General features: G+C 39.5%; 1 protein-coding gene across 2 annotated transcripts in view; it reads left to right on the forward strand.

Annotated features, from left to right (window-relative positions):
- The first annotated feature begins 5,672 nt into the window (after window positions 1-5,672).
- Window positions 5,673-15,168, forward strand: part of ALCAM (activated leukocyte cell adhesion molecule) — a 128,674-nt gene continuing 119,178 nt past the window's right edge. The window contains exon 1 of one of the 2 annotated variants that reach the window (XM_032219744.1): window positions 5,673-6,140. In XM_032219744.1, coding sequence (XP_032075635.1) covers window positions 6,032-6,140 — 109 coding nt within the window. In that variant the 5' untranslated portion in view covers window positions 5,673-6,031. The remainder of the gene's footprint in view (window positions 6,141-15,168) is intronic. The other variant, XM_032219743.1, reaches the window with a different exon arrangement.

The following is a 15,168-nucleotide window of genomic DNA, read 5'->3' on the forward strand; positions in this document are numbered from 1 at the left end:
CTGTTCAATTGTGAAAACTGAGCAGGAATCATAGTAAACAGATGGTCCTTTACACGTAGTTCTTGACTTATAATAGTTATTGGGAGTGGAATTTTGATCACTAAGCGATATAGTTGCAAAATGCAACATTGCCTAGCAACAGCTGTCCCTGCATTCCTGCTTGCAAATCCTAGTGATATGGTGAGGGAACATCTTACTGGCTTTCCATAACAAAAGTCAGTGGGGAAGCCAACAGGAAGTTGCAAGTTCCACACCAGCAGACAAGTAAGTGGCTGCTGCCAGGTCAGGGAGGAATTGAGATGTGTGGGGATGTGCAAGATTATGAGGAAATGTGAGAAAGGCGTGGTGTAGGTTGAGGGCAGTGTGAGGCTGCAAGAGACTGCAAGGAGAGATTGAGAGGGTATATGGAGGTGAGCAAGGCTATAAGATGCATGAGGTACAGTATGGTTGAGGGGATGTAAAAGAGTGCAAGGGGATGTATCCAGGGTGACACAAGTGCAGAGGACTTTGAGGTTAATGCACAGATAGGGAAGACTTAGTCCCATAAATGATTTATGGAGACAAAGTGTGCTGACAACTCCATTAGCTTTCTGGGGAAGCCAGAAGATTGCAAATGTTTGATGTGGTTGTCAGGCCCGGAAGTCACCTTTTGCATTGAGCCTTCCGACCTGCCACATTTAATGCTGTGGGAAAATGGGAGGAGGGATTATATGGTGTATGAGAGACAGTCATAATAATATTCCTTTCTCAGACAGTCAAAGACATCTTGCCCTGACCTGGAAGGGTATGACTGCGAGGCATCTCCAGTTGGGATGGTGCTGATTGGATCATATTGATGGACATGTGGTTGCTGGGCAGGGACTTGGACTTTCATTTGGGTGGGGAAAACCTGGACACTTTCAGATTCGGGTTTTCCCAGATATGCCAATATGACAGCTCTAATAAAATGGAATTTTGAGGAATCTCAAGCCTCGGAGTCTTCTTTCATTGGGGGTGTTACTTGGGACCCTGACAATGGTGCTGCAGCCAGTTCTAAGTGCAAACCAATTGCCAATTTCCAAAATCACAATCAACTGATCACAGGGGTGCTGGAACATCAACATTCTGAGAGCTGTTCATTAAAAACATTGGTTCAACGCCATCCTGACTTTGAACACTAACTGTATGAATAGTCATACATTGAGGGCTACTTTTATATAAGAAGCCACTATGCTATCTAAAGTCATAGGGGTTCAGATAGGACCTCTTTAATCATCTTTCAAACACCTTCTTGCCACAGAGAAAATGGGAGACTATACATCTGTTCTTACCATACAATACTTTTGAAATGCTTTATGGCCTATAATTGTATTTTGGCCTTCTTGTCTCTGAGATGCTTAAAAAAAAAGAGAAAACCATTTGGTTGCATTAGCATTATACTGTATCCCCTCCCCGCCCACTAAAACCTGGCCTTGTACCTGGGCATAGGGCTTGTAACATGTTAAGGAGCCCTTTTGGGCTTTACTGAGATGTTTAACTATAACCTGCTGAATGTATGTATTGTTTGGGTGTTTAATTGCTTTAACTGTTATGTAGTTTTAGTATTGTAAGCCGTCCAGAATCATTTAGCTGAGATGGGGAACAATAGAAATTGAATGAATGAGTGAGTGACTGAGTGAGTGAATCAATGAATGATAGAAATATAGTAAGTTTCCATAATCCTGAAAAATGTTCCTTTCTCTTTCCACACTTTTTATTTATTATGCGAGCATGAAAACTGAATGTGTGTTTTGGAAATGAGAATGTGAAAAGAGTATTTATCAAGAAAATATGTTACATTTATAGCATTGGTTCAGGTTGTCTTACAAGTCAAGCAATGAGCAGTGAAGCCTTAATATTTCCTCATTCTCTCTTTTGATAAAACAATTATCACCTCTAACCTGCCTGAACCTGAAAGCATTGTAGCAAATCACTTTTTGTTCTTATAGAGCAGAACCTGCTACCTTTAATACAAGGAAGTTTGATGTTGTTGCTGAATTTCCTATTTATCTATTCTAATAGTGGACATGATTGGTTTATTTATCAGCTGGGTAGAAAAATGGGGCCACCTACAGACAAGTGCTAGGAGTTTTCACAAACACAGAGGACATCTCAGGATTGATGTATGAATAATTCGTTTGTTCTTTCTCCAGGACAATCTATGCTGTCTAAGGACTGAAACGGACAATTCCCACTAGGGATTTTCCATCATATTCTCCTGAAATTTTTCTATTTTTATTCATCAAAAGCCAAATAACGTTATGAGTCTCTTCTTCCAGGTCAACTTGAATTCTGAATGGTATACATTCCTCCTGTATAAGAAGGTTTTTCTATCATACATAAGTTTGCTAAATCCCTATCAAGTAAATAAAAAATAAGTAAAGCAATTCTTTTGAAATATGCAAGAAAATTCTCAAGTACATGAGCATTTTTAAACAAAATCCAGAAACCACTCAGCTAAATGAAGGTTAAATGTATTCATTGCCCTGCAGGAGGCATGGGATATAGAAACATCATTTGAAAATAATAGGGCAAAGGTGCAAAATAATTAGTCTATCACAGCTCCTTACACACTATGATTCCTATTCCCCCTCCAATAGTCACCAGTGCCTGCAGACTGCAGTATATCTGCAGATCTCTCTTGATTGCTACCAAATTCCGCATCTTTCCTAATTTGGTAGAGTATAAATTGTTATTTTTTTTCCAATCCCGAGACCAGCATGTTGCAAAACAAAGCCCCAGCCTCATTTTCATTTTTAAGAATTCCTATGGTAATTTTATCAAAACATAGCTAGCTGCTTGGAACAGGATTTTCTTTGAAAACACTCTTTATCAGAGAGAGATTGAGAGAAAGAGGGAGGGAGAAAGAGGGAGTGAAGGAGGGGGTTGGAGGCAATATCTTGAAAGTCTAAAAGGGATGCTAAGGAAGCAATAAGCATTGGTAGAAAGTATAAAAGTATTTTAACACAGTAGGTTGGTTTCATCAGGAAAAAAAAATAAGATAAATTGAAGAAGTATCTTTATATTGTGACATGTGTTAGCTTGTTTATAAAATCTGTTCCTTTGTCTGGGTTGGTACATTGTATCCACAGCAGGAACATCCTTTTTTCTGCTTTTTCTTTTAAATCTGGGAATTATGCCTGTACAAAGCAGCTCTGAAATTGGTGTAAAGGAGCAATTTGATTCAAGTTATCCTGAAAGGTGCCTGTACTGAGGCGCTCAGCTAAAGCATCAAAGGCTTTTTCCTCTTGCCAATCTATTTCCAAGAAGTGCTTTCTGAATATGCATACCCATGTAGAACTGAAGGCCCTCAAAGTGGCCATCTGGATTTGAATCATGTTTTAATCATGATTTTATAAAGCTTAATAGTTATATGCCCGGTGTGTGTGTACTTATGCTTTCACATTAGTGGGGGAGGAGCATTCCAGTTTGCCTTCAATGTCTTCTGTGAAATAAATGGTGGGAAATATGAAAGGTTATTTGAAGCTCAGACCTACCTCTACCCTTACTCCCAATTACTTGGCTAACATGTATTTCTGTCTTCTTTGAAATAGATATTCAAACAGAAAATTGTGGCTCAAGTGAATAAAATTAGGGGCTAAAATGTGCAAGAATTTTTTTCCAAAATTTTACTTTACCTCCCAAACTGTCTTATATACCACTGAAGATAAGTATATCCTTACAGCCATGCACTTTTAATCTAAAAGTAGTTTGCTTAATTTAATCCTTTGTTCTAAAAGAACTGTTTTATGTTTCCCAGCTCCAAAATTTCAGCAGTCAGCATTTTTAATGGACTAATTGTGCTAGAGTGCTAAACTAATATGTGATTGGGTAAAGATGAATCTACTATTTAAACCCCAGAGTGCGCAATTTCACATCTATATTATTAACTACACAGATGGGACAGGGAGCAAAGGAAATTATATAATTTCAATATATATGATGCTTTGGGAGAGCCCAGTTTGTTTTCAATCTATTTCTGTCTTGGGTTTTCTAGGTTTTACTCTAGAAACTATGGTACATATTAAAATCTATCTATCTATCTCTATAAGAGAACTCATGTCATGTGAGTCTTGTTTCATACAAATGAAAGATGATTTAAATAACTGCAGAACAAAGTATCACAAGAGTATTACTTGGAAGATGCTGATTTGCCCTTCAGGTTCATAAATATCCCTTGGAACTGTTCCCCTAATTAAAAAAAAAGCCAGAGAAAAATCTACTTATAAATTAGTATGCAATCATTATTAATACAACTATTTTCCTGCGTATGCAAGTTTAAATGCACTAGGGTAAGCTAGTCCAATCATAAGATATTTTTTGAGACACTGTAAGCTCCTTTGAGGCAATGGGTAGAGCAAAGGAAGAAGAGGAAAGCAATCCCAGAAAGGAACATAGGATTCCTTTGAACCTATTTCTCTGCTTAGCTTGTTTAAGATCAACAGGACAGTTATATTTAAAAAAAAACAACAACAACCAAGGGCTAGGCAGTGCAGAGTTAAAAAGAATGCAGCAGTTCTTCCCACCCTCAAGTAATCAGATCCAATTCACCCTTCCATCTATCACCTACCGATTTAACCAAAGCCTTTGGCAGTATCAGAGAACATCTGAGATTTCCACATGAATCTCCTGGGAAAACGCCTACTTAAGAATCTAAACACTGTATCCACCAATTTAAACACTGTACTCGCCATAAAATCATTGTAGTCCGTTGGGACGAAGCCCTGAAAAGCAATTAGATCGGCCCAAACGAAGAGAAAAACTCTCGTCCTCCTCACTGCATTCTCTTTGTACCTGTTAGCTTAAAAGTCTCACTGAGACAAACCCGTTCCTGGTCATCTAGCCACAATGATTTTGGCATCGCTATCCTCAACTGGATGCACCAAGGATTACAGCCGCGGCGCTCTTGCCTTGAGAATTTCCTGCAAGCCGGCGCTTACTCCGAGGTAGCAAATGCTGCCTTCTGCCCGCATCGCACGTTTCTGACAAGAGATCGCAGTCTCGCCACGTTGTGGCCTCAATCTCTGCTAAGATCACTCCCTCCCCCCCCCCGCCCCAGGGATCAACAAAATCCAAAGCGATTTCCATCCCGGGGATGATCAAAGTTCCCCTCCTTCCCCTCCCCTCGTCCTTTCTCTCCAGAATAAGGCGCCCTTCAGCCGGATTCGGAGCCTCCAGGAGGGCTGCATCCTTTGCCCTTTTCTGGGAGTAGTAAGCTCCCTTGCAAACCGTGGGAACTTTACTGCCATCAATACGTCCTTAGAATTTCGCCGGACCTGCCGCCATCGCTCCCACTCTGCCCAAACCCGGCGACCCCCTTTGGTTTCTTCCCTGCCCGATCTTTCCCAGGGCTTTTCGTTCCAGCCCGCCAACCTCCGGCCGATCTCAAATCAAGACGCGCCTCAGGTTTCCATTCCGCATTTTCTCCTGCCTGTTCCCCCCACCCCCTCCCGCGGTTCCTTTCAATGCGCCCTTGCCCCGCTGTACAGTCAAATCGCGACGTTCCCTTTTTCCCCCCTCTCTTCCCTCGCTGGCTATTTTAGAAAAGCTTGGTCGGAAAGCTGGCAAACGGCTCCGGGCAAAAGGAGCGGGCACTTTGAGCGAGTGCAGGGGGCGTGTCCTCCCTGGCTGGCCCCGCCTCTTTCTTTCAGCTTTCGGTGTTGGAGCGCCGCTAGGCTGCCAGAGGAAAGAGCCACCTGCTTCGGAGCGGTCGCGATTGGCGCCTCGCTCGCCCGCTTTCTCGTTCCTTCGTTCGTGCCTCCCTCCTCAGTCGCAGAAGAAGCCGCCAGCGGCCGCTTTACCCGAAGCCTCCAACTTCGGCTTCTACTCCCCCTTTCATTGGACCCCGTTGGCTGGAAAGTTGCGGAGCCTCCGCTGCGGTTCCTCTTAGGAGAAGAAAGCCGCCGTCGCCGCCTCTCTCTGGGGGGGAAAAGAAGCCCGCGCCCTCGTCCTTCGTTCCTTTCTTCGGGAGGAGCAGCGGCCGAAGTCGCCGTTCGCCTGGCGGAGAGGCGGAATGGAGATGCCCTCCGCCGTCGCCTCCTGCTTTCCTTGCCGGCTGCAGCGGCAAACGCCGCTCTTCTTCCTCCTGGGGTTGCTGCTTTCTGCCCTTTCCCTGCGGCCAGGTAAGGGAGCGGTTGGCGCGGAGCTCAACTTGCGCCCGGCCGGGGGACAGGCGCGCCTTGCGGGGGAGCGGGACGGGACGCGGAGGGAAAGCGGTTGAAGGGTTCTGGCTCTTCGGCCTCTCGGTCCTCCGTTTTCTTTTGCTCTTTCTCGGCTGCCTGGAACTTTAGTGGGGGGAGGAGGACGAGCCGGGTTGCGGCTGCAGGTGGCTCTTTGGGGAGGTCTGGCTGGTTCTGGATCCGGTAATCGCGGTGCTTTTTTTCCCCTTCGGAAACCGGCTTCCTGCTCCGGACGAAGCTCGGCGTTTGTGTGCTTTTAGAAATCGAGCGCCTTATCTTGTGTGGGGCGAAGATGGGGGTGGGGGCGGATTGATCAGAACCGATCGGGCAAAAAAAAAAGCGTGTGGATTAGATTATGATTCCCACCCACCCCGTATGCTGCAGCACCTCTGCATGACTGCAATCCCTCACTTATTAAACTCTTGGAGACTTTGATGGAAAAGTGGAGACCGTCATCCTGCGTGGACCTGATGCATCCTAGTCAAGGAACCTTTGAAAATGATTCCCTCTCTTTTTAAAATTATTATTTCTTTTTCGGGTTGGTCTGCCCCCCCCCCTACCTCCCCCCTCTCCTTCCTGGCTTAAATCGCGTTTAAGATCCCACTCTCGTGTATTCATTTGGGAGAGAGAGAAGCCTGTTGATCTTGGCCAGTTTTATTTCTGACCTCATGGGCCATTAAACATTGAGCCTTTGATAGATGGGACTGCCCTGTTTTAAATTCAAATGTAAGAATCGTTAGCCCTTTTCCCTCCCTTGCATTGTACAAATGACAAAAAAAGTTATTTATTTATTTTCCTTAATTTGCTTGGGTTTTATAAAAAGGAAACAAAATGTGCCTGCCAAAATGTTCCTTTGAGTTCTCTGGGAAGCTGAGCAAGATTTGTAAGGTACAGAACAGCCTTTTATCTCTGGTGGGTTTCTCCTGCTCCTTTTAAAAGTTGCCTTACTGGTTGTGCAAGAGAGAGCAGAGCAAGGTGACTTCATCTGCTCTGCACATATACGCACACACCAAACACCAACAACCATGTCCTTTAGCTCAAAGAATCACAAGTACTATGTCTGTAGCGGGGGGGGGGGGGGGGGAGGCGAGGGGGGGGGGTTGAGTGAAAGATCATTCAAACCAAAGGCTAGTTGAAAGTTCAGAGCAGATTTGATTTCAAAGGATTAAATATCATTATAGGAAGCCCTCTAGATAAAATTATCATGTATACAATTCAATAAATGGCTCCCTAGATTGGAATAATTTTCTGCTGTTTCTATTCTACATCTATATAGTTCTTTATGGACTTCGCTTCTCTGCCTGTAATGTGCACATCACCTTCATGGATGCTGTCCAATTCATCGTTGTACTGTTTTCAGAATTTTAGAGACAAAATATATATAGTCCTGTTATGGATGGTTGAGTCTTTACGAATGACAGGTGGTGATATCGAAAGATTAAGTCAGTTCTTGGCTTGCAGACACTTGGAAAGTCTTCAGGCAAAGAAGTGTGAGATCCACCTGGAATATTCTTCTTAGTGTTGTAAGATCAGTTAGGATCTTGAGAACAAGCACGGGTTTTGCATTAATCAGCTCCATTTTGGAGCAAATTTACTCAAATATGATAGAATTACTAATGAGTGTGATTTTTCCACTGAAATTTTGGCTTGATTCCTATTGTTTCCTAAGCTTTTTAGGAATAAAGTAAACGGGACTACAGAAATAGCCTGCATAGTTCTCTTTCAAGTTTCTCTCCGAATCTATTTGTGTATTAGCTTGGACTGGAACAAGAGAAGCAAACTGCAAACTGTATTCTTCCTACACTGTGCAGCCTCTTATTATTCTTGTAGAAAGAGCGTCAGCCTGTGGTGACATTTTGTATTACTTGAAGAGAGCAGCTTTGTGTGTCGGCCTTGGAATGAATACAGAACCTTTGTAGTGGATTTAGTGTTTCACATTTGGAGAACCCCCTTATTAACTATATAAATGCCATCTTTTTACTGGGATACAGCAAATAATATTGCAGTATTTAATTATTGTGCCTTTAAGCAGCAGTGAGGTTGCATTTTTAAGAAAACTAATTGCAGTGCAACATGAAAAGACTAGGAAAGCCTGAATTCAGGGTTTGATAAAGAATGCAGTTTAATTGATGGTTGCTAGAGAGTAAGACCCACAGTGGGATTTATCTAATGAAAAAACGTGCCACAATATAGGATGGCGTAGATTGTGCAGTCCCCAAATAAAAGTATTAAAAATAAAAAAAGGAATAAAGTTGCCAAAAATGTTAAATATGCCTACTTAATTATTTTTGTGTCATCTCAAAACCATATACTGTGAGTGCGAAGAATCATAGGACTTTCTGCTTTGAATTTTTTTCCTTAAACAAGATAGAAATCCTTAATAGTTGTTTTTGCTTCAAAGGAAAATTTTCAAGGAATCAAAAATGCCATTTGGCTGAGATAGAAACCATTATTAAAAAGTACGTTGGATTGGTATCAGTGGCCTTTACCAGTGGACTGAGGCTAGTGTTGCTATATGGATGCAGATAGACACACGGTTATTTGTGATAACTATAAGCCTGATAGCTGAAATAGGTTTTCCTTTCAAAAATATAATTTTGGAAATAAGTCATTCCTTCTTCTAATGTTATACATACCGTACATGCCACTGAAGTCTAAGTTAATGACAGTTGGCCAGCAAAGGCATTTGGAAGTGGTGGTGGATTAGTCCAATGAAAGCATAAGCTGCTGTGGAAATACAGTACTGTAGAAAAAATATTAAAATGAGAAAAATGTAAGAATTTTACATAAAGCTGTGCACCCATTCTGATGTTTGCCATCCTAGGCTTACTACTGTAGAACTGGAAAATGTGGGGCACGATTACTAAAGTGGTCATGGGGAATTGAGTGGGAGAGTAGTTCAGAACGAAGAAAAATATAACAGAAACATATTAAAATTGCCAAAATACTAGACTGACCCAATGTAGGGAAAGAGGGAGAGAGCCAGTACAATTGTATTGTTTTTCTGATAGTTGGCTGGTGGAATTTGATACCAAATTTCTCAGAACAGGACAGTACACTTATGTACAAACTCATGAACATTTAGGCTATTAGTGAAACTAGTAAGTGGATTGTAAATAAATAATTATAATATTTATATTATATCTATGTAAATAATTTATCCCTACTATAATATCAATTAGATACTGTTGGCCACTATTTTAATAAATGTGAGATTTAGAACCATTGAATTGGGGAGCATTAACATGAAAGTCTGTAAATCAGTCTGTAGACCTTTTAAGATAGAGATAGAAAACCTATGGCTGTACAATTATGCCCAATTGATTGATTTGATTCATTAAATTTATATAGCTGTTACAGAAGTGCCGAGATTTATAGTTCTCTATGTAAAAAAAAAAATCCACTGATTACTTATTCAGAAGTTAATAATCTGTGTGCTGTGACATATTTTCATCCAGGTTGATGTAAGGTACCACGTAAACAATGGTGGGATTCAAATAATTAAAGAACCAGTTCTCTGCCCTAATGATTTCTTCCAACAACCAATTCATTGTTCAGAAAGTTAGCAACCGGTTCTCCTGTAGTGGTGCAAACTGACTGAATCCCACCACTGCATGTAGATGGGCACGATTTTATAGAGGGAGTTAGTTTAGTGATTGGGCATGATTTATACAGGGAGCTAGTTTAGGTTAGTGATTAAAGGAACTTATCTAGAAGCTAGAGATTGTAAGTTCTAGCCCTGTCTTTTAACTCCCTCAGAGCTAGAAAATAGCAATTGCAAACTACCTTCAAAACATGAATACTACATGAATTTGTTCATTCAGTTAACAGAGTCATGATTAACTTGAAGGCACCACCAATATATCATATATATAATAAAATGAAAGAAATTTGCACATTACATATTTATCCTGAAAAGTGGATTTTTGTACTTTTTAATCTTTTTGCAAGTAGGATTACTTTCTCCATTTAGGGAGATTTGTTGTTCAGAAACATCTGGAAAGTCAGTGATTGCCATGTTAATTATTGCTGTACATTTTTGATCCAATATTGTATATCAAACTTTGGTAGGCAGATTACAGTGTACCTAGACAACATCTCACTCTCAGGCTTTATCTTCAGTTCATTTAAAATATCTTCTTTTCTGAGAGTATTATAAAACATACTTTTTGGTAAGTAGGAGAAATTTTCATTTCTCAGTGACGGACCGATATTTTATTCACATTTTATTGTATATTTGACTTATTCTAAGAAATGTGAATGAGTTAGTGAATGAATGAAGTTAATCTGTATCAACCAGCCTCTGGGGTTCACCACTTAAATTCAAAATTTTATGACAGGATATTTTACGGTCATTCCAAAAAGAAACAGACTGTGAAACATGTAATAGTTAAGTGAGATCATATCCACCTAGATTGTTGCTGGATTTGCATAAAGTTTTTATGCACACTGTTAGTTAATAAATGTCCTTTAACTGACCAGTGTGTAATTCCTATTCACACTTATTCTCATAGATATTAATCCAGCATTGTAATGGCAAAATTCTCTGTTGGATGTCTACTTAGTTTATGATTCATTTCACTTTCTTTGTCTATTTACATGTTTTTACAAAGCATCAGTAACTAGTGCCTTAGTATTTTTTCATTTATAACAAATATATTTCCCTCTCCTTATTTTTATTAAAAGTGATGAAATAGTGAAAAGAGAAAGGAAAATTTCAGAATATAATTAACTCGTGTTTGGAATGGTCCTCCAGTGTTTACTTAAAAGCACCGAAGTAAAGAAACTCTATATTGTTCCCCAACTAGTTTTCAAAAAATAATATATTTATTTTATTCTCTCCTTTTTTTTTTTTTTTAGGATTTTATTGAGGATTTATATGCCGCCCTTTTCCCTGAGGGGACTCAGGGCGGCTTACAACAATGAGGGGAAGGGAGTGCAAGACAAGACTTAAAAAGAAAAAGAATCGTGAATAAAAGAAAATTATCCATAAAAACACAACATTCACTCAACATTCGGGCGGGGTGAGAGTAATCCTATCCCCAGGCCTGACGGGATAGCCAGGTCTTGAGGGCTGTGCGGAAGGCCTGGACTGTGGTGAGGGTACGGATCTCCACGGGGAGGTTGTTCCATAATGTCGGAGCTGCAACTGAGAAGGCTCTCCTCCGCGTAGTCGCCAGTCGGCACTGACTGGCGGATGGAATTCGGAGGAGGCCTACTCTGTGCGATCTGATGGGACGCAGGGAGGTAATTGGCAGGAGGCGGTCTCTCAAATAGTCAGATCCACTACCATGGAGCGCTTTATAGGTGGTAAGTAAGACCTTGAAGTGCACCCGACGATCAACAGGTAGCCAGCGCAGCTCACGGAGGATTGGTGTTATATGGGCGAACCGTGGTGCGCCCATGATCACTCGCGCGGCCGCGTTCTGGACTAGCTGAAGTCGCCGGATGCTCTTCAAGGGCAGCCCCATGTAGAGCACATTGCAGTATTCCAGCCTAGAGATCACAAGGGCTCGAGTGACTGTTGTGAGAGCCTCCCGGTTCAGGTAGGGCCGCAACTGGCGCACCAGGCGAACCTGGGCAAATGCCCCCCTGGTCACAGCTGACAAGTGGTGGTCAAAACTCAGCTGTGGATCCAGGAGGACTCCCAAGTTGCGGACCCTGTCTGAGGGGTATAAATTTTGCCCCCCCAGCCTGATTGATGGAACGTTAGCCAAATTTTTGGGAGGAAAACACAACAGCCACTCGGTCTTTTCCGGGTTGAGTACCAGTTTGTACCAGTTTGTTACCTTTAAAATTATTTCTTCTTTATTGATTTAATCTTGATTTCAGTCCTATAGCATGTTCTCATTTTGATGTTATTTAATCTAATTTTTACTAAATTGATCACCTTCCAATGAATTGATCAATCCACATAATTGTTAGTTATTTTTAAGAATATATAGATGAAGAAAGTAGATATGCATCCCATAGTTAGTTTAATTAATGCAGTTCATATTAAGTATGATTTAGAAATGAGAGTATTAATGTTTTAAGAAATATAATAACTGTAACTCCAGCAAGTTTCCAGGCATTTATTTTAAGAAAATATTAGTCAGTACACACAGACACACATATATACATAGATGTATCTCCAATGTTGTAAAGTCTTAAATAATTGCAATAGTTTAGGCCAATGTATTTAGCATGCTGGGAAATCGTTTCCAATATTATTGATCTAGTTATTATGTTCAGACATGTGACTTTGATTACTGTTTATGTGCGTTGATAAGTATTTTTATGCGTGTGCTGCTCAATGATAAATTCTTGCTATTGAAGCTCACCATCTGGACCACTCAATAATCTCCAGTACTATCAGCTATGGCAGGTATAGATAATCTGCCTCCAGATGTTTTATACTTCAACTAGTATCAACATTAGCAATAGCAATAGCAATAGCAGTTAGACTTATATACCGCTTCATAGGGCTTTCAGGCCTCTCTAAACAGTTTACAGAGTCAGCATATCGCCCCCACAGTCTGGGTCCTCATTTCACCTACCTCAGAAGGATGGAAGGCTGAGTTAACCTTGAGCCGGTGAGATTACAACCGCTGAACTGCAGATAACAGTCAGCTGTAGTGGCCTTCAGTACTGCACCCTAACCACTGCGTCACCTCGGCTCTTCATTAATAAATCCAGCCAAAGGCAAGAGATTATGGGAACAATAGTACAAAAATAAAGTTTGGCTTGTGGAATTTCTTTAGGCTGCTTTATGTATTACATGATAAACATGTGAAGTTTTGGTGCACATTATTACTAAAATGCTGAATATATTGCATATTGCCCAACAATCCCAAATAACTATGGATGTTCTCAGATAATTATGATGTCAGTATTGGTCTAAATGAGAGACATGTTAATATAATGCAGATTTTGAACTTCCTGTTGTGACTAAAGTATTTTTTAATTTCAATAAAAGATAAAATGTGATTATTATAACAGAAGAAATTAGGAAATGTCTATTGTATTGAAGATGATGCAACTGAGCGTCTTGTGGATAAACTAATGGGAGTTAGATTAATATTGTTTAAAGATATTTATCTTTGCGCTCAGTCCTACATATATGGAGAGGCCCGTGCTTTTTAAATTTTTATGAAAGAAAACATTTCGTTTTTAATTAAGCCTGATAAACTTTACTATGGTTTGGCCTCTGCGAATTTTATGACTTTACATTGTCCGGCATACTAGATTTTTACAGAGAAGAACAGATACAAACAAGACATTTGATTCAGAACTTCCCATACTGTGTGTATAAAGGAACTTTTCAAAAGTTTTCTACATTTTTTTTCTTGATATACACAAGAATGAGGAAACATTTCTTTACGGAAAGTTAGTCATATATTTGTGACTAATATAAAAAGACAAATCTAAATATCATTTAAGTCTTTGTGATTTAATCATAGTATTAAAGATTGCCATGGTGATTTTACTATTTATATTATTGTCAACCTAGTTCTATAACATTAGCATAACACTATCCTTTTGGCAAACTAATGTAGTAGCTTTCAAAAATTGAAATTTAAGCAATCAGTGTATCTTAAAATTAGAGCCTTAGAGCCTGAAATTCATTTGGTAATAATGGTATGTTTTTACCATATTAATATGTTTAGGATCAAAATCTGAAGTGATTTATGTTTAATTCTTAGACTTAAGTCATTCAAGCAATAAATATGTATATGTGTCAACTTGTCATATATGTTTGCTGGATTGTTATCATTAATTATGACAGAAGTGTTCAGCTTTTTCCTGTCTTCTCCATAGTACTGTTCTGTATATGCAATTTCCTTACAATTGATTACAAAAAAACATTGCCCTGTATACTCTGATTGCATTTTTATTATAGCATAGAGATTTGACACTTATAAAGATCATAAATACTAGCACTGGGATAGAGTAGTGTAAAATATAATATTACCAGCCAATATTAACAATGGGACCATTTACTTACTTTGAGAGCATCAACATTTTGAAAATCTATAAGATGCTCCAACCATTTTAAATAGAAGTGGATGCAATTTAAACCAATTCTCTTTAATTAATTTATATAAGTTAAAAAAAATCTGTATGTACGATTGATAGACCTGTGATGTTCAGATATTAGGCAATCAAATTATTATATATACAACAAAGTTGTATCACAGCTCTTAGTTCTTTAGCTATAGTGTTGGCCTTCATTTTCATTGAGTTCTTCCCAATAACCTTGGATGTTATAACGAATTGGCAGAGTATATGAGCAGTGGGCCTTTTGTTTTAATGGGAATTTTATCAGTGCATAGATTTTCTAAGTGTCATCCAGGGGTTTTTGGTATGGCATGCAGTAGGCTGATAACCACTAGTACCACCACAATTGGTTTATGCCATAATCTTTTCAAATTTGTTTTTCAGATCTTAATACTTTATGATCTTCTCCAATTTTCTGTCCTCCATTCTCCTATTCATAGATATTGTGACATCAATTATCTACACGTTCTTTCTTTTCAATCACAGTTAAATATAGTGTGTCATGTGCCAAGATTTTAAGACTAATTATTACCATGGTTGGTCATACAGTCAGCCAAATGTTTGGAATGCAATAGGTTGCTTGCTATTGTTAAAGGTATCGAAAGCAGAATATAAGATGTTCCAAGTAAACTACCCTTTGCAATTGACGGATATTGATTTTGTCAATCCTGATGGTATTCAAGCAGTAGTCTAGATATTTTGGGATTGCACCCAAGGTACCTATTATTGTTGCTACTATCCTTGCTTCCATTTGCCACAGTCATTCTACTTCTATTTGCAGCTTCTTGTATTTTGTGATTTTTCTCGTTTTTTCTTTTCTGTTTTTCTATTTCTAGGCAGTTCTATACCCATTATCCATAGATTTTTTATTGTTATTATTATTATTTTGATTGTTGCAGAGTTGCCACTTAGTTACAATTAAAAAAAGAAT

The sequence above is a fragment of the Thamnophis elegans genome, chromosome 6, assembly GCF_009769535.1.
Source record: "Thamnophis elegans isolate rThaEle1 chromosome 6, rThaEle1.pri, whole genome shotgun sequence".
NCBI lineage: Eukaryota > Metazoa > Chordata > Lepidosauria > Squamata > Colubridae > Thamnophis > Thamnophis elegans.